The sequence below is a fragment of the Nomascus leucogenys genome, chromosome 5 (assembly GCF_006542625.1).
Source record: "Nomascus leucogenys isolate Asia chromosome 5, Asia_NLE_v1, whole genome shotgun sequence".
NCBI lineage: Eukaryota > Metazoa > Chordata > Mammalia > Primates > Hylobatidae > Nomascus > Nomascus leucogenys.
This window is the reverse complement of record NC_044385.1, coordinates 56,210,588-56,228,889: the sequence shown is the minus strand read 5'-3', so window position 1 is coordinate 56,228,889 and position 18,302 is coordinate 56,210,588. Positions and strand designations below refer to the sequence as shown.

At 49.0% G+C, this 18,302-nt stretch overlaps 1 protein-coding gene across 4 annotated transcripts in view; it reads right to left on the bottom strand.

Annotated features, from left to right (window-relative positions):
* Positions 1-18,302, bottom strand: part of PIK3C2B (phosphatidylinositol-4-phosphate 3-kinase catalytic subunit type 2 beta) — a 75,076-nt gene that overhangs the window by 41,998 nt on the left and 14,776 nt on the right. For all 4 annotated transcript variants that reach the window (XR_004030127.1, XM_030813155.1, XM_030813156.1 and 1 more), the window contains 2 exons: positions 3,969-4,988; positions 311-411 (listed from right to left, as the gene is read on the bottom strand). Coding sequence is in view for 3 of the 4 variants with exons in the window: in XM_030813155.1 (XP_030669015.1) it covers positions 311-411; positions 3,969-4,901 (1,034 nt within the window). In the remaining variant the exon portion in view is untranslated. The remainder of the gene's footprint in view (positions 1-310; positions 412-3,968; positions 4,989-18,302) is intronic.

Sequence of the window (18,302 nt, the reverse complement as noted above, 5' to 3'; positions counted from 1 at the left end):
TTCCAGATAACATTCTTATCGCCAGCTGGGGTGCATTTGCTCTTAAGGGCAACTGAGGGTCAGACCCTAGAGTGATCAGGATACTTTGACCATTCAATGGAGGTTTCATGAATTTTGTTAAAAATGTGAGACTTCTAAGATTTCAAAAACCCTGCAGACACCTGCTGTAGGAAGCATTTTCACAGCTATGAACTGAGATTTATTTAATTATGGTGCTTCTTCCCTCCTAAAGAAAGTTCTGAAATGGATGGCCCTCCTCCCCATCCCCCATAGCCCTCCCAAATCCCCTGCCCCATTCTTTAACTCTTACATATCCAGCATGTGGCAAAATGCCGCAACCTCCTCATCTCTCTCTTCTGAGACCTCAAACAACTCATGGCCATTGGCAACGGTGCGGGGCCGGGGGCCCACCTTTAAGAGAAGAGCAGACGACTCAGTGCCTTTTCCCTCATGGTGTCCCCTCCCTATGAGGTACTCCCAGACCTAAACTCAAACTCTAGATGAAAAGACTTTCTAGTCACTGGACATTCAATGAAAGGGACACAAGAACATATGGGACATCCGGGAATACATGTATCTGCTGTCCTAGGAGACCAGGAGCCAAGTTGAAGAAGGAGGCGAAGCTCTGGCTGAGATGGACAAGAGTGTGGCCAAAGCCACTTCAGGAGGGGACAGTCTGATAAGTGTGAGGCAGCCGGTAAGGCAATCCAGTGCTGTTGGGCCGTTCCTGCAACACGGGCTTTCTGGGGGATTCTCCCAGAGGCGTGACAGGGAGCAGAGCAGGCAGCTGTTTTTTCCAGCCCCTCTACTGAGGCTAGAGCAGGTAGGCTGCCCAAATGGTGCCCAGGGAAGCTTGGCCCTGGTCTAAAGCCTCAATATCCACAAGCCCCAGGGACCCAAAGCAGAGAGAGACCCAGAACCCTTAGATAGAGGAGATGACTCAGACACATGTGCCTTCTGGGTAAACGCTATCTGAGGAAGAAAGCGTCAAAGCAGTGGTCTGGGCAGGGGAGGACCTGGCAGAAGCTTGGCTCCTCTGGCTTCCAAGTCAGCCGGCTCTGAACGGCTGGAATGTCAGGGAGCCTGCCTTGGCCACACTTCCTCTCTCAAAATACGTGTGTGGTGGTGGGATTCTCAGACAAGGCCCCAAACGGTCTCCCATCCCAGAGCTGCTTTCAGTCACCCAGGAGGGTTCCTAAAGAAGCCCCTGGCAAGGCCTGTAGCCCAGCCCTAGGGAGAAGGAAGTGAGGGGGAGGGAGAGCTGGTGCATGACAGGTTTCTGCCTGAGAGGTCTGCTCAGGGCAGCCTGGGAGGCCACACCGGGGAACGAGGCTTCAGCTCAGATGGAGATTTGGCTGGCATGTGGTTCCAACAGCTGTTTCTGGGGGGAGTCTAGCTCCGGCCTGTGCACGTCGCAACGCCTCACATCTCTCATCCAACCCACTGGCTACTCTCAAGTCCTCCCTGCCTCTTGGGGCAGATGACAGCAACTGAGCTCCTCATTTGAATATCCAGACTGTTTCCTCTGGTTGACCCTCTCTTGTTAGCCTTGCTCCCCTGGGTGTGCATGGGCGGCGGGGGGTGGGGGTGCACAGAGGGGAGGGCAGCAGTGGGGACAGTTGGCATGTGAGGCCCTGGCTCTGCCAAGTTCGTGCCTGTGTCCCAGTCAAAACAATAGTACCACTGTCAGCAATTAACCCACAAGAGAAAGGAGAGCGAGAGGAAGAAAAAGAGAGACAGTTGGGGGAGGGAAGAGAAGGCAAGAGAGGGAGAGAGGGAGAGAACAGAGTGGCCACTGAAGGCCACTGTCATGCCCTTTCTGTACCACTCACTGGCACCATAAGAAAACAAAAGCCACTTACGTTTGCCCGGCTGGCAGGCCCTGGTGGCATCGCCCGATGCTGGCTGGGGGAGTCTGCCGGGCAGAGGCTGGCAGCGGGGGTATCAGGCTGGCATTTGGAGCCAGCCATTTCCAGAACTGGCTCCGCTGGCCTGGGATAAGGAGGTTCCCTCCGGCTGGAAGCCCGATGAAAGCGGGGCGGTGGTATAGGCCGAGGGCCCAAGGGGTCCCCCCTCCCAGTAGGCTGAGCCCCTGCAACAAGCTGAGCCGGGGAGGACCAAGGCCGCATTTCCCCACTCAGAACTGGCAAGAGCTTTTTGCTTTGTGCCCACTTCTTCAAGGAGATTCTGGGCTGAGCTCTGTCTCAGAACTCTGATGACATGCAGGAGATGGGGAAGGGTGAGGGAGTAGGGGAGGCAGGAAAGAGAAGGAGTGACAGAGGTGACCACCTACCAGGGTGCCCTGACTAAGTGAGCAGGCCCAGCTGGGTGTGAGGAGCTCAGAGCTGGGAACAGGAATCTCCCAGTCCCTATAAATAGCGAGAACAGCCCCACCTCTCAGAGCAGGGCCTTTAAAAATCCCTGAGCTCTAGGGATGTGGCTTATCCCAGGAGCTGATTCTGCTTTTGGGGGGACTGTCTTAGCAGAAGCAAAGGAAGGAAGAACTGTGGAGCTCTTCAGAGTTGGGAAGGTTCCCAAAGGCTAGACACAAGGTGGGAAAACCCCAGTGCCCCTTAAACAATGGCTAAGGAGGAAGCCAGGACGGAATGAAGTGGAATGTTAAGCTGTCACAGAAGGCATCAGCAGCCAGGGGCATTGGCTCACACCTGTAATCCCAGAACTTTGGGAGGCCAAAGTGGACAGATCACCTGAGGTCAGGAGTTCGAGACCAGCCTGGCCAATGTGGTGAAATCCCGTCTCTACTAAAAATACAAAAATTAGCTGGGCGTGGTGGCAGGTGCCTGTAATCCCAGCTACTTGGGAGGCTGAGGCAGGAGAATCTCTTGAACCTGGGAGGCAGAGGCTGCAGTGAGCTGAGATCACGCCGCTGCACTCCAACCTGGGCGACAGAGTGAGACTCCATCTCAAAAAAAAAAAAAAGGAATCAGCCATGGGGGTGTCACTTGTCTCTTGACTCCTTGCAGCCAGGGTTTCCAGGGACCAAGGATGAAACACAAAGAGGCCTTCTGATCCCACCCAGGAGACGCTGCTGAAGCTTCCCTAAACCAGAAAAAAGATCAGAGCTGCCCTGGAACCTGCCTGGGGGCTTTGACCTAGACAGTTCGCTATTTTACATTATGTACTGATAAAAATAAAACTATTTGTCATACTGCATATTTTTTCTAAATATTTTCATTGTGAGGAGAATGGGTAGAGATGAATAATGCAAGGGTTGCACGACAATGTGACTGTCGTCAGTGCCACTGACTGCACACTTACAAATGGTTACGGTGGTGAATTTTACATTACGTATATTTTATCACAATAAAGAACAGAGCAGGGAGAAAGAGAGAGAGAGAAAGAGACAAGGAGAGGAGGAGAGAGAGGGCTTAGGAACGAGAGAGGCCAGGGCTGAATGCTGGCCCTGCTATTGCTTGCTGTGTGGCTTTGGACTATCAGGAAGGGTTGTTGTGGAGATCTGGACCAGGGTCTGGCATTCAGTGGGCACTAAACAAGTGGTTACTATTGTAAATGATCTTCATCGCCATGCAGCATTTTTGGCAGCGCAGGGCCTCGGAGCAAGCGGAAGCAACTTGCTCCGGTCCAGAGGGCCATTCAGCCAGTGAATAATGAATCCCCTAACTCTCAATTCAGTCCTTATATCAGGAAGCAGGCACACGCTAGGAACCAGGATTCCCAAATGCCTGCCCCAGAAGGGCCGTTTTGGCCAAGATACATGAAACCTGGCCCTGAGAAGGAGCCCTCCCTCTACTGGTGTCCACCCTTAATCAAGCCTCCCTTGGACCTCCCCCACCAGGGCCAGGGTCCCAGTGGCAGAAAAAGAGGGTAGGAGAGGCCTAAAGGGGTAAGGACTTGGCAGAGTTGGATGTAGAACAGCAGAGACACTAGTCCCTGTTTCTGAAGGACATGGAGAAACGAAGGCAGGAGAAACACAAGAAGGTCCTCACCGGGGCTGCAGAAATCCGGCGGTTCTTGCCAGGTGTCGCATTCTTTCGGTTGCCGTAGCGGGAGGCATAGGTGCGGGGGGGCACCTGAGGGGGCATAGTCTTGCTCCTGGCCACAGGTTTTCCAGAGGTGTCTTTGCTGAAGTCTAGGGGCCCTCGGCCCTCCTTCCAGCCCCTGGTGGCATCCCGCAACATCTCCGCATCATAGGTCGATTTCAAGTTGAGCCTAGTAATTGCATCATTGATACCATCATAGTCCACAGACCCCAGTAGGCGCCCCTGACCCCCACCTCCTGGCACCTCTTCCTCTTCTAGGATCCGATGCTCTAGCAGTTTGCCCGGCAATTGTTCGACCAAAGAGAAAGTGTTGATGTCATTGGGCTGGGAGATCTTGGAGGATGACGGGGACCCCTTTCTGGGAGGCAGGGGAGGGGTATCCCAGATAGAAGCTCGGGGAGGCAGAGGAGGTGGGGATAGTTTCTTGCAAGAGCCCTCTATGTCCCCTGGTCCTGGGGACGAAGAGACTCCCCCATCTGAACCATCAAAAATGTAGAGATAGTCTCCAGACAGGGAGCCTTTGGGCCAGGGATCTGAGCCAGGCTGGGGCCCTTGGGAGGTAGAGTGGTTGGGCGGCCCTTCCTGTGGGGAGAGTGAGTTGTAGTTGAGGGTAGGATCAGAGCCAGAGAGACCGCGTAACAGCTTGAGGTCGGTCCGCCGTCCTGCTGGCTTGCTGTAGAAGTCTACCCCAGGCTCATCCCAGCTGATGAGAGAGGGGTCTGCGTTCTGCTTGGCTCTGTTTTCCTCCTTGTCATGCCGGAGCCGGGACAGGGCATCATACTCCATCTGCAGGGCTTCGGCCATCGCCAGCTCTTTGCGGCTGATGCCCACCGACTCCAGGGACTTCCAGTGTTCCCCATTGCCCTGAGTCGAAGACATGGTGAGGATGGGGGACACAGGCGACAAAGAAGTCTCTACTTCCTGTCAACGTCAGTTCTGGAGGGTTGTGACATGGTGTCTGGGCGCCTGCAGGTTAGGGGTAAAAATATCAATCAGTCACAAAGAGAGATTTACTAATAATCCATAATAATCCAATTTAGGTGACATTATCTGAGCCAGTGCCTGCTTCTTCGGTGTGTACAACTAATGGAATGTACAGGAAGATGGAGGAAAAAAGGGGTACCAAGACAACTTTACCTACTTATTATATCCAACTACCCATCCATTCATCTCTACATACCTCATCTCTGTGCCCTAATCCCTACACTCACCTCTGTCATTTGTGCCCCAAAAAGAGAGAGACGCACCTTTTTTTTTTTTTTTTTTTGAGACGGAGTCTCGCTGTGTTGCCCAGGCTGGAATGCAATGGTGCAATCTCGGCTCACCGCAACCTCTGCCTCCCGGGTTCAAGTGATTCACCTGCCTCAGCCTCCCCAGTAGCTGAGATTACAGGTGCCCACCACCGCGCCTGGCTAATTTTTTTTTTTTTTTTTTTTTTATACTTTAGGGTTTTAGGGTACATGTGCACAATGTGCAGGTTTGTTACATATGTATCCATGTGCCATGTTGATTTCCTGCACCCATTAACTCGTCATTTAGCATTAGGTGTATCTCCTAATGCTGTCCCTCCCCCCTCCCCCACCCCACAACAGTCCCGGAGTGTGATGTTCCCCTTCCTGTGTCCATGAGTTCTCATTGTTCAATTCCCACCTATGAGTGAGAACATGCGGTGTTTGGTTTTTTGTCCTTGCGATAGTTTACTGAGAATGATGTTTTCCAGTTTCATCCACGTCCCTACAAAGGACACGAACTCATCATTTTTTATGGCTGCATAGTATTCCATGGTGTATATGTGCCACATTTTCTTAATCCAGTCTATCGTTGTTGGACATTTGGGTTGGTTCCAACTCTTTGCTATTGTGAATAGTGCCGCAATAAACATACGTGTGCATGTGTCTTTATAGCAGCATGATTTATAGTCTTTTGGGTATATACCCAGTAATGGGATGGCTGGGTCAAATGGTATTTCTAGTTCGAGATCCCTGAGGAATCGCCACACTGACTTCCACAATGGTTGAACTAGTTTACAGTCCCACCAACAGTGTAAAAGTGTTCCTATTTCTCCACATCCTCTCCAGCACCTGTTGTTTCCTGATTTTTTAATGATGGCCATTCTAACTGGTGTGAGATGGTATCTCACTGTGGTTTTGATTTGCATTTCTCTGATGGCCAGTGATGATGAGCATTTCTTCATGTGTTTTCTGGCTGCATAAATGTCTTCTTTTGAGAAGTGTCTGTTCATGTCCTCTGCCCACTTTTTGATGGGGTTGTTTGTTTTTTTCTTGTAAATTTGTTTGAGTTCATTATAGATTCTGGATATTAGCCCTTTGTCAGATGAGTAGGTTGCAAAAATTTTCTCCCATTCTGTAGGTTGCCTGTTCATTCTGATGATAGTTTCTTTTGCTGTGCAGAAGCTCTTTAGTTTAATGAGATCCCATTTGTCGATTTTGGCTTTTGTTGCCATTGCTTTTGGTGTTTTAGACATGAAGTCCTTGCCCACGCCTATGTCCTGAATGGTATTGCCTAGGTTTTCTTGTAGGATTTTAATGGTTTTAGGTCTAACATATAAGTCTTTAATCCATCTTGAATTAATTTTTGTATAAGGTGTAAGGAAGGGATCCAGTTTCAGCTTTCTACATATGGCTAGCCAGTTTTCCCAGCACCATTTATTAAATAGGGAATCCTTTCCCCATTTCTTGTTTTTGTCAGGTTTGTCAAAGATCAGATAGTTGTAGCTATGCGGCATCATTTCTGAGGGCTCTGTTCTGTTCCATTGATCTATGTCTCTGTTGTGGTACCAGTACCATGCTGTTTTGGTTACTGTAGCCTTGTAGTATAGTTTAAAGTCAGGTAGCGTGATGCCTCCAGCTTTGTTCTTTTGGCTTAGGATTGACTTGGCGATGCGGGCTCTTTTTTGGTTCCATATGAACTTTAGAGTAGTTTTTTCCAATTCTGTGAAGAAAGTCATTGGTAGCTTGATGGGGATGGCATTGAATCTATAAATTACCTTGGGCAGTATGGCCATTTTCACGATATTGATTCTTCCAACCCATGAGCATGGAATGTTCTTCCATTTGTTTGTATCCTCTTTTATTTCATTGAGCAGTGGTTTGTAGTTCTCCTTGAAGAGGTCCTTCACATCCCTTGTAAGTTGGATTCCTAGGTATTTTATTCTCTTTGAAGCAATTGTGAATGGGAGTTCATTCATGATTTGGCTCTCTGTTTGTCTGTTATTGGTGTACAAGAATGCTTGTGATTTTTGTACATTAATTTTGTATCCTGAGACTTCGCTGAAGTTGCTAATCAGCTTAAGGAGATTTTGGGCTGAGACAATGGGGTTTTCTAGATATACAATCATGTCATCTGCAAACAGGGACAATTTGACTTCCTCTTTTCCTAATTGAATACCTTTTATTTCCTTCTCCTGCCTGATTGCTCTGGCCAGAACTTCCAGCACTATGTTGAACAGGAGCGGTGAGAGAGGGCATCCCTGTCTTGTGCCAGTTTTCAGAGGGAATGCTTCCAGTTTTTGCCCATTCAGTATGATATTGGCTGTGGGTTTGTCGTAGATAGCTCTTATTATTTTGAGATACGTCCCATCAATACCTAATTTATTGAGAGTTTTTAGCATGAAGGGTTGTTGAATTTTGTCAAAGGCCTTTTCTGCATCTATTGAGATAATCATGTGGTTTTTGTCTTTGGTTCTGTTTATATGTTGGATTACATTTATTGATTTGCGTATGTTGAACCAGCCTTGCATCCCAGGGATGAAGCCCACTTGATCATGGTGGATAAGCTTTTTGATGTGCTGCAGGATTCGGTTTGCCAGTATTTTATTGAGGATTTTTGCATCAATGTTCATCGCGCCTGGCTAATTTTTGTATTTTTAGTAGAGACGGGGTTTTGTCATGTTGGCCAGGCTGGTTTCGAACTCTTGACCTCAGGTGATCCACCCGCCTCGGCCTCCCAAAGTGCTGGGATTACAGGCGTGAGCCACCACGCCCACCCAAGAGGCACCTTCTATTAGCCAAGAAGAAGAGATGGAAGCAAACCTTCTCCAGTCAATTTGAAGAGGACAGTTCTCATACACTACTGGTGGGGAATGTAAAATGGTACAACCACTTTGGAAAACAGGCGGCTTCTTAAAAAAGGTAAACGTAACATAGGATTCAACTATCCCTCCTACTTATCCAAGAAGAATAAAAGCATATGTCTACACAAAGACTTGTTCATGAATATCCACAGCAGCTTTATTTGTAATATCCCAAAATGCCCATCAACAGTGAATGGATTTTTAAAAATGTGATGTCTATACAATTGAATACTACTTGGCAATAAAAAGGAATGAATTATTGACAAATGCAATAATAAGGCTAATCTTAAAATAGCTTTGCTGAGTAAAAGATGCCAGACAAAACAGTATGAGTATGTATGATTCCATTTATATAAAATTCTGGGAAATGCAAACTGATCTATAATGACAGAAAGCAGATCAGTGGTATCTGGGGGGCAGAGTGGAAAGAGGGGTGGATTACAGAGGGACACAAGGGAACCTTTGGAGGTGATGAATATGTTCATTATCTTGATTGTGATCATGGCTTCACTGGTACACTCACATGTCAAAACTTATCAAATTATACACTTTCAATATGTATATTTTATTATATGTCAATTACACCTCAATAAAACTATAAATGAAAAGTACAAGAGAACCCTGTGAAACAGACCTTGTAATTACTCAGTTTGCACTAGGATCCTCCCAAAATACACCAATATATAAAATAAAACAAAGCTTGCCAACAGGTGAGACCCAGCTACCTGATGTCTTACAGGTGTGCCAAAATATTGATCCCCCCCGCCCTCAGGAAGCCACACAGGATCTCCAGGCCAGTGCTTCCACTTACTTCTGTGGTGGTATCCTTTTCTCCAGAAGCCATGACGTGAACAGAGTTGAGAAGCACTCAACAAATGGTGGTAATGACAAGGTCAGTCTGGCCCAGTGGTTCCCAACCCCAGCTGCAACATTAGCAACACTGGGGGGGCCGGGCACGGTGGCTCAAGCCTGTAATCCCAGCACTTTGGGAGGCCGAGGCAGGTGGATCACGAGGTCAGGAGATCGAGATCATCCTGGCTAACACGGTGAACCCCGTCTCTACTAAATATACAAAAATTAGCCGGGCGTTGTGGCAGGCACTGTAGTCCCAGCTACTCAGGAGCTGAGGCAGGAGAATGGCATGAACCCAGGGGTGGAGCTTGCAGTGAGCCGAGATCGTGCCATTGCACTCCAGCCTGGGCGACAGAGCGAGACTCCGTCTCAAAAAAAAAAAAAAAAAAAAAACACTGGGGGAACTTTTTTTTTTTGAAACGGAGTCTCACTCTGTCGCCCAGGCTGGAGTACAGTGGCGGGATCTCAGCTCACTGCAAGCTCCACCTCCCGGGTTCACGCCATTCTCCTGCCTCAGCCTCCCGAGTAGCTGGGACTACAGGCACCCGCCACCAGGCCCAGCTAATTTGTTGTATTTTTAGTAGAGACGGGGTTTCACCATGTTAGCCAGGATGGTCTCAATCTCCTGACCTTGTGATCCACCCACCTCAGCCTCCCAAAGTGCTGGGATTACAGGTGCGAGCCACTGCACCCCGCCCGACTGGGGGAACTTTTAAAAAGTACCGAAGCCCGGCCGGGTACGGTGGCTCACGCCTATAATCCCAGCACTTTGGGAGGCTAAGGCAGACGGATCACCCAAGGTTGGGAGTTCGAGACCAGCCTGGCTAACATGGTGAAACCTCATTTCTACTAAAAATACAAAAAATTAGCCAGGCATGGTGGCACGCATCTGTAATCCCAGCTACTCAGGAGACTGAGGCAGGAGAATCGCTTGAACCCGGGAGGCAGAGGTTGCAGTGAGCCGAGATTGCATCATTGTACTCCGGCTTGGGCAACAAGAGCAAAACTCTGTCTATAAAAAAAAAAAAAAAAAGTACTGAAGCCTGAATACTCTCAAGAGATTCTGATTTAATTGCTCTGCGGTAGGGTAATGGTATTTTTTAAAAACTCCCCAGGAGATTCTAATGTGTAGCCCAACCTCAGAACTGTGGATCTATGAATGTGTGTTTGTGATTAGGTTGGGGGAGACCAGTGTGAAGTAGTCACTTCTGACTCTTAGCATCAGCAGCCAAGAGGTTGACAGTTCCATAAAAATTATCAGAAAATGTTCATTCTATTGTACTGCTTCACCCAACAGGTAACAAACATGAAATTACACCTCATGATTAGAATGTTGAAAACATCAATAGGAAAAAGGCTCAGATAGATTCTTGGGTGGCAAGTTGCTTAGATTCAAAATAAGTTAGGACAAAGGTATCCCTTACCCTGGGGTGCCCTCCCAGGACCCTGGTACATCTGTCAGGTATAGGCACAGGACCCTGGTCTGAAGGGTTCTGGCTGAGTGAATCTGACAACTATTGCACTTAGGAATTAGTTCACCAAGGACAGACCAGCCCAAGCCCAGCCTCAGGGTATCTAAAGCAGTTCACTGTTAACTTAATTTCTCTGCCTTTCCACAGCTCCTTACAGATCACTTTTTATCCACAGTGGGTATGAGGGAGTCTTGCTATTTGAAATTCAAAGGAGTAGCATAAGCAGATAGAGATATCCAGAACCTAGCTGCCTGGAGCTGGGAGACTAGTCCCAGGAAAAGGAGGGCCTAGTGCCTTACAGATAGGAGATAACAGATAAATGCTCAAAGTTGGATTGGGCTTAAGTATGTTAATCCAGAGAATGACTGTATTTTCGGCACTGAGCTAGGACAAACAGAGTATTAAGATTTGCCTTAGCAGGCACTATTGTGAGGAGGAAAATTCAGGCCATTGGAAACAATCTTTTTCAACTTCCAGCCTCTCTTCCAACACCCACTTGTGCATACTTGCACTCAGCTTCACTTTCTTCCTTTTGGCCCAGGGGAAGCAGATTCCTGCCTCCTGCTGAGGCACAATCCTCTTCTGCTCTTGCCCCATCCACTTCATCTCTAGGATAATGCTCCATGGATTTCCCTTCCCTCTCTATCTTCAATCTCTTCTCCTTAACATGGTTTTTCTCTTCAGCACATAAACATGCTTCACCTAATCTTAACAAGAAAGGAAAAACCCCGAACCCTAAACACTTCCCCTTGACTTTTTTTTTTGTTTTTTTTTTGAGATGGAGTTTCGCTCTTGTTGCCCAGGCTGGAGTGCAATGGTGCGATCTCGGCTCACTGCAAGCTCTGCCTCCAGGGTTCAAGCGATTCTCCTGCCTCAGCCTCCCCAGTAGCTGGGATTGCAGGCATGCGCCACCACGCCCAGCTAATTTTGTATTTTTAGTAGAGACAGAGTTTCTCCATGTTGGTCAGGCTTGTCGTGAACTCCCAACCTCAGGGTGATCCATCCACCTCGGCCTCCCAAAGTGCTGGGATTACAGGCGTGAGCCACGGTGCTCAGCTCCCCTTGACTTTTTGTCCTCTCTGTTTATCCTTCCGTTCTCAGCCAAGCTTCCAGAGAATGGACTACACCTGATGTTTCCAAATTCTCCCTTCCCATTTACTCTTTAACTCACTGTAATCTGGTGTCTGCCCCCCACATCCCACTAAAACTGCTCCAGCACCAATGCCTGGGCTGCCCAGTTCGGTAGCCATTTCCACCTGCCTGGACATTGCTGCTATATTTGGCTCTCCAAACCATTCCCTTCTTCCTTAAACCCTCTTCCCCTGGCTTTCATGAAGATATTTTTTTCTTGTTCTCCATCTCCTCCTTCTTTGTCTTCCTCTTCCTTTGTCCACCCCTGAAATGTTGGTGTTGGCTCAGGATTCTATTCTCAGCTTACTGTTAACTCTACCCCCTCTGCTTGGGCAATCTCATCTATTCTTGTTTCCTATCCATACTACTCACATGTTGATGATTCCAAATATGTATCTCTCCTTCAAGTTTATATGCCCACTCATATCTCAAAATCCAAATGTCCAAAACTCAACTATCATCTTCTTTCCTCCCCAAAATCTGCTCCTTGCTCTTGGTTCCCCATTGTGGTGAATGGCACCACCCAGTCCCCCAAGCTAAAAATCCTGCAGTCATCCTAGAGTCCCCCTTCCTTTCACCCCTCTCTCCAATTGCCAAGGCCTGCCACCTTTTCCTCCTTAATACTTCCCAAAGCTAATCTTTCCTTCTATCCTAACTGTGGTTGCCCTAATTCAAGCCCTTATCTTCTCTCATTTGGGCTATTACAATGGCCTCCTAATAGTTCTTCCCCCTACTAACCTTGGCCTCTTCAAGGCTTTTTCACAGAACATCCTGAGGGCTCTTCCTAAAATGTAAATCTGATCACCTCGCTTCCTGCCTAAGATATTTCAAAGGCTCTCTGATTTCTCTATAAGACTCTCTCCGGCCCCGCTCTCCCTCTCATCTCCAACCATTCCTGACCACGTATGTGATACCTCCGTGATTTGGTTCAAGTTGTTCCAATTTGCTATTTGCTATTGGCTCCCAATAGCACCCAGTGTATATCTCAAACACAGGCTTAAGATATTTTATTCAAAATTACATGTTTATGGATCTATCACCCCTACTATGTTCCTCAAGTTCCAAATTCCCATCATTTCCACCGAGCTTGAACTGGAACGTCAGGGCAGAACCTTCTGGGAGGTGGGGAATTTTCAGACATGGAGATGGGTTGTCAGGATATAGGTGGTGTGCTGCTTAGTATCCTTCAAACACAGGACTGGGTTTTGGAACTAACCAGGTTGGATTGGCATCTGTAAGGCGGGTGCAAGGAAGGCAAGAAAACCACACAGTCCCTTCCAGCCCTGGGATTCCTTGATTCCAACCTACTGATTCCTTAGGTCAAATCTCTCAGGACTCCAAAGTCACAGGAAAGAGAAGGAAAGGTCCCAGGGTGATGCAAGCAGGCGCTGTTCCTGAAGCTCTTCCCAGACTGGAATTCAGATGGAGGAAAGGCGAGCTACCCCTCTCCAACCACCATCCTCCTGGCTCTGGGCCAGGGCTCCACTAGACTGTCTCAGCCACACAGGGAAGGAAGTCCAGCCCTCTGACAGATCTCACGCCCGGGGCCACACTGGCAATGCTCCTCCCAAAGGCTCAGCACTCAGCTCACTATGATGCTGAGAGGTGGCAGTGAGGAAATAGGACAAACAGCATCCCCCACAGGACCAGGAGGGCCACCCCCAAGGTGAAGTGAAGGTTCAGAGAGCAGCAGCCAGACACGAGGGAACTCCAGAGACGGAAAGACAGGAGCAACCAGTCCCAGCGACCTTGAAACACAGCGAGCTGGCTTCCTCTAAAAATTCAAGCCCTAGATTTCATTTTCCAGGACTAGAGGACATGCAGAAAGTATTTTAGGAATCAGGGTTTCATGTTTCCTGCCTCCCCTCTTCCCCAATTCAGTTCTCTCTCTGTCAGGCTCTACATTAGAAATTGCTCTAGGGCCAGGCGTGGTGGCTCATGTCTGTAATCCCAGGACTTTGGGAAGCCAAGACAGGGGGATTGCTTGAGCCCAGGGTTCAAGACCATCCCTATAGGGGGAAAAAAATTAGCTGGGTGTGGTGGCATGCACCTGTAGTCCCAGCTACTGGGAAGGGTAAAGTGGATGGATCGCTTGGGCCTGGGAGTTTGAGGCTACAGCGAGCCGTGATCGTGCCATTGCACTCCAGTCTGAGTGACAGAGACCCTGTCTCAAATAAAATAAAATTAAATTAAAATTAAAATAAAGATTGCTCTATTCCCTTAGTCTTCAAGGGCTACTAGGGATTCTGTATAAAAACAAATAGCCATGTCGGTCCCTTGAAAGAGGAAGGGTAGATCAGGGCCTGCATCTCTGCTACTCTGCAGCCCATCCAGGGAGAGATGGCTGGGGCCAGTGTCACTATGTCACACAACTCTAGGGGGCACCCCACACATTGTATTCTATGTGAGTGATACCCCCTGACCACAAAAAAGAAAACCATGTGAATGGTGCCTCCTGGAGTTATACACCTTGGTGGTTCAGGCTGCGTTCTCTCCTAATGTCCACCTCTTAGAAAACAGACGGAAATCGTCCAGAAGGTCTGTTACAGCCAGTTTTCTTTCACCACCTGCCTGCAATAATTGTTAACATTTCCCCACAATTGCTCTCTTTCTTGCTCTGCTTTACCATTTAAAAGTAAGATGCCCTTTGCAAAGTGTTTGTAAGAAACACTTTGCCTCTAAAAACTTCAGCTTGAATCTCTAAGAGCAAGGGCATTCTCCTATGTAAAACACAATGCCATGAGCACACCCACAAAACTTAACATTGACAACAATAATATTATCTAATGCACACTCCACATTTGACTGACCGCAGTTGTCATCTGGGAAGCTTTAAAAATATACACATTCCCGACCTCTCCTCTGGAGGTTCTGACTCAGTAGGGTGAATCCCTGGATGCTGGATGCTTCAAAAGCCCCTAAAGTGATTCAAATGTGCAGCCAGGTTTGACCCCACAGAAGAGGGTTTCAGAAGTCTCAGGAAGACAAGAGGACCTGGGTAGAGGCACCCCAAAAAGCACCAGTCAGCTGATGAAACAAGAGGACATGCTTATGGCCAAGCAGGTCGGTGCCAGGGTCTGAGCTGCACCAGGCACCAAACTCAGTCTCACAGCTGCCCACAGATGGCTGAGGGCTGGCCGGGGAGGAAATGGGGTCAGGACAGAGTGACACAATGGTTCAGAGTCAAAGGGCGGAAAGAAAGGAGAGGGCACTCCCTCCAGTGGAGCTGGTTCGGTTTAGTCCCTGTGCCAGAGGGGGAGGAGCGCAGGGGCCACCACTGGAGCCAGTGGGTGGTGAGGGTTCCTGCTGTCTTGCTGGAAGGCACCCTAACAGAACTGTTCTGCTTGGGACTGGGAGAATCTAGAGGGGTATGGGTCATCTCTTCCCCATACCCTGAGCCACAGATTGGATCCCAAAGCGTGTTGAGTACCAGCTACATGCCAGGCCAGGCACATACATATCTAAAGAGTAGAAGTATTCCGATGACTATGGCACAATTCCAGGGAGCTTACAATCTAGCAAAGGTGGCAGACACATACATAAAGAATTCAATCCCCTCTTGGGGTGTAAAGCAGGAAGGAAGAAGGTACTGCATGTCTTGGACCATCTTCAGTGGGTAGGGAAAATGGAAAGCTCTCAAGCAAGGCGGTGAAGAATATGCAGGGTTTCAAGCCCCCAGTCTTGGGCATCCTGATTTTCAGTAGATTTTACCAAGGGAAGAGACTCAGCTCTAGGACTTCCCCAGGAAGGGACCCCTCAGCACGTCCCCTAAGGACAGGCAGGGTCAGGGAGTCAGAGGCCATAAGGACTTAAACCCTTTGGTGTCCAGGTTTTTCTCTTCAGAGAGGATCTCCACTTCTGTCCATCCCCCAGCACCCACACTCACCCATACCCCCAATCCCACCTCCTTTGCAGCCAGGGACCCTGCCCCGCATCTCACTCCACACACGTGCCGCTGGCTCCAACTGCCCCTCCCACAGCCCGGCTCTAACAGGGAACATCAACACACTCTGCCAGGAATCTGACTCCTACAGCAGGGAGGTGTATTAAGGTCAAGCAAGTCAGCTCCCCCAGCCTCCAACAGATGTGCATCTGATCCCTGCTTCCTTATGGAAAACCCACAGGTTGTATACAGCTCTATAAGCTTTTTTGATGGCAGGTCTATTACAGAATCACATGCATCAATAAGGTCTTTCTCTTCTCTAGTGTGTATGCCCTCTGGGTGCCTCTCATCTAGTTCCAAATGTGAGAACACAAAATAACAGCTTGTGTTTTCTTCCCACTTATACATCCCCTCTCTAGTAACCTCTATAGCTAAACTAAAGCAGCCCCACATGGTCTGGCATTTCCTACCAGGACTTACTCTCCATTCTTCTACTCTCTGGGCATACCATACCCTGGACTCTCCATTAATTTGAAGCCAAAGTGCACACAAGAGTTTAGTGGAAGTCTTTCTAGGTCCTAGACAATCAGAGGGACAGGAGCTTGGAGCCTGTGGGACACGGCTACATAAAGTCAGGTCTGCATGCACTGCTGATTCCAACTCAGAGACCCCGATTCCAGCTCAGAAACCATCTGGTCTCATGCACACACATAGAATCCTTGGAGATCATAGCTCCTGCTACATACCCTGTAGACTGTGGGCTCTGCGTATGAGGAGAGACCAGGATGGAAGAGGTGAGGCAACTGTGGCTCCTCTAAAAACTTTCCTTCCTCTAGAGCTGGCAATTTTGATTGCAGGGCCAGGGACCAGAAGCTGGCAATCAACTGAACGGAACATTTGGCAAAGATGGAAGAAAAGCTTTGGCAGTATGTGTATTTCTAACCCAGGAATCATCCCAGGAGCCAGAGCAGCCACATCTCTGTCTGGTTCCTACTTCCTGCTTCCTCCTCCCCTCTTCCCTCACCCAAGAACCAATCCTTCTCATCCAGTTCACCCCAGGTTCCCTCTAAGGGCATGGTAGTTATGAGGGACTCCTCCAGCTTTCTTGGCCTTCCAGAGAAAGGTAGGGGGACAGGGAAGGTCCCAAGATGACCTCCCCTGACCAACCTTGGCCTCCAGTTGAGGAGACCATCGAGGGAACTTCTTTACACACAACTTTCACACCAGCCCATCCCGTATTAGAAAAACAACCACAGAATTTCCAAAAAGCAACACCTAGGAAACCCTAAACGCTCTGAAAATACTGTAGATGCTGTGAAGTATAAAAGAAGCTCCTCTGAAAGAAGACACAGAAAATGGGTGGAGTTGGAGATGAAGACACAGTAGCTCTCTTTAGGCCTGGCCTCCCGCATCTACCACCCTCCTCAGCTTTGCCTCAACACAGCATTTGCTTCCTATAAACTGAGGTCTCCTGCAAGGCCCAGATTGTCACCACTGTCACCTCCAGCCTCAGTTCAGCTTCCTTAGTTCGTGCCCTTGGGAATCCAGTTCTGCAGGATTCATTCCTGTGTGGGTGGGGAAAACTCCCCGGAGGATGCCAGCCTGTTCAGCAGAGTCCATAAAGCAAGTCCCAGCTGTTCCCATCCAGCCAGGGCACCAAAGTGAGGAAACAACATGCCAACAAGGCCCTGCTCTGCCTGGAGGGCTCATCAGAGAGAGGACAGGAGAGGCCACGGCAGAGGAGCTGCCTCCCCAGGTCTTCTGTACTGGGCTCAGCGGGGCTGGGCTAACCCATCCGGGTCTGCAAGGAGCAACGAGGCAGTGTGGAGGCATACTTCAAACGAGGGCCCAGCCCCATTGCAAGGGGATGAGGATGTACGTCACTGCAGAGGCACTGGACTGACCAGAGAGCACTGAATAATGCCCGTGAGACCATCCTCCAGAAGGAAGACATCCTTGCTGGGCTGACACTTGCTTTTTGAGCAATTGTCTCCGATTCGTTCAATTATAATAATTGTTAGGGTGCTTTCTGGTAGCACCTTTCTCAGATGTCTAAAAGGTTCTCTCTGGTCTTGATGACAGGGTCCTCCTTTCTGTCCCAGATGAGAGGGAGGACCACTAAGGCTAAGTGGAGCTGTTCCAGAGTTGGGAAAAGATTGTAGACCCGATGAAGGGAGGCTGGCATGGTGAGAATACTCAGAAACACTCTTGGCCCCAGCCCTGTGCTCTCCCCTGCAAGTATACACTCAGCACAGATATGCCAGAGCCCCAGTACCCAGAAGGATCACACACATAAGAGTAGAGGAGGCAGGGCCAGCAGCTCCCAGGTGGTGGTGCTGTCTGTGGGGAGGACGGGGGTGACTGCCTGTAAGCCTGGGTGCAGGAGCCAATGGGCAGGGCCAGGCTGTGTGGGTGGTGGGCTGCCGGCAGCTGACAGCCACCTGCTCAGCTCTGAGAAGGGCCAAAGGAAGTCAAGCAGAAAAAGGCAGAGCCAGCCATCCATGGGAACCGGCTAAGGTGCCGACCAGCCCCCACGCCACGCTTCTTTCCTCCCTCGGGATAGGAAGGCTCTCCACCACGTGCCCACAGCCCAGCCCACTGTCCCTGTGCCATCATGGTGTTCCTCAACCAGCAAGCTAGACTCAGAGTCTAATGATAAAGCAGGATAGCTTCAGTTAATGCTAACTCCTCAAATATCAAGGCAATCCCTAATAGATTAGTCACTCTTGGGGACCTGAAGCCATAGGGATCACACAAACCATGTGTAACCCCCAACCCCTCCACATACTTTCCCCCTGCACCCCACACACACATCTATGTCTCCCCACTACATACACACCACACACCTC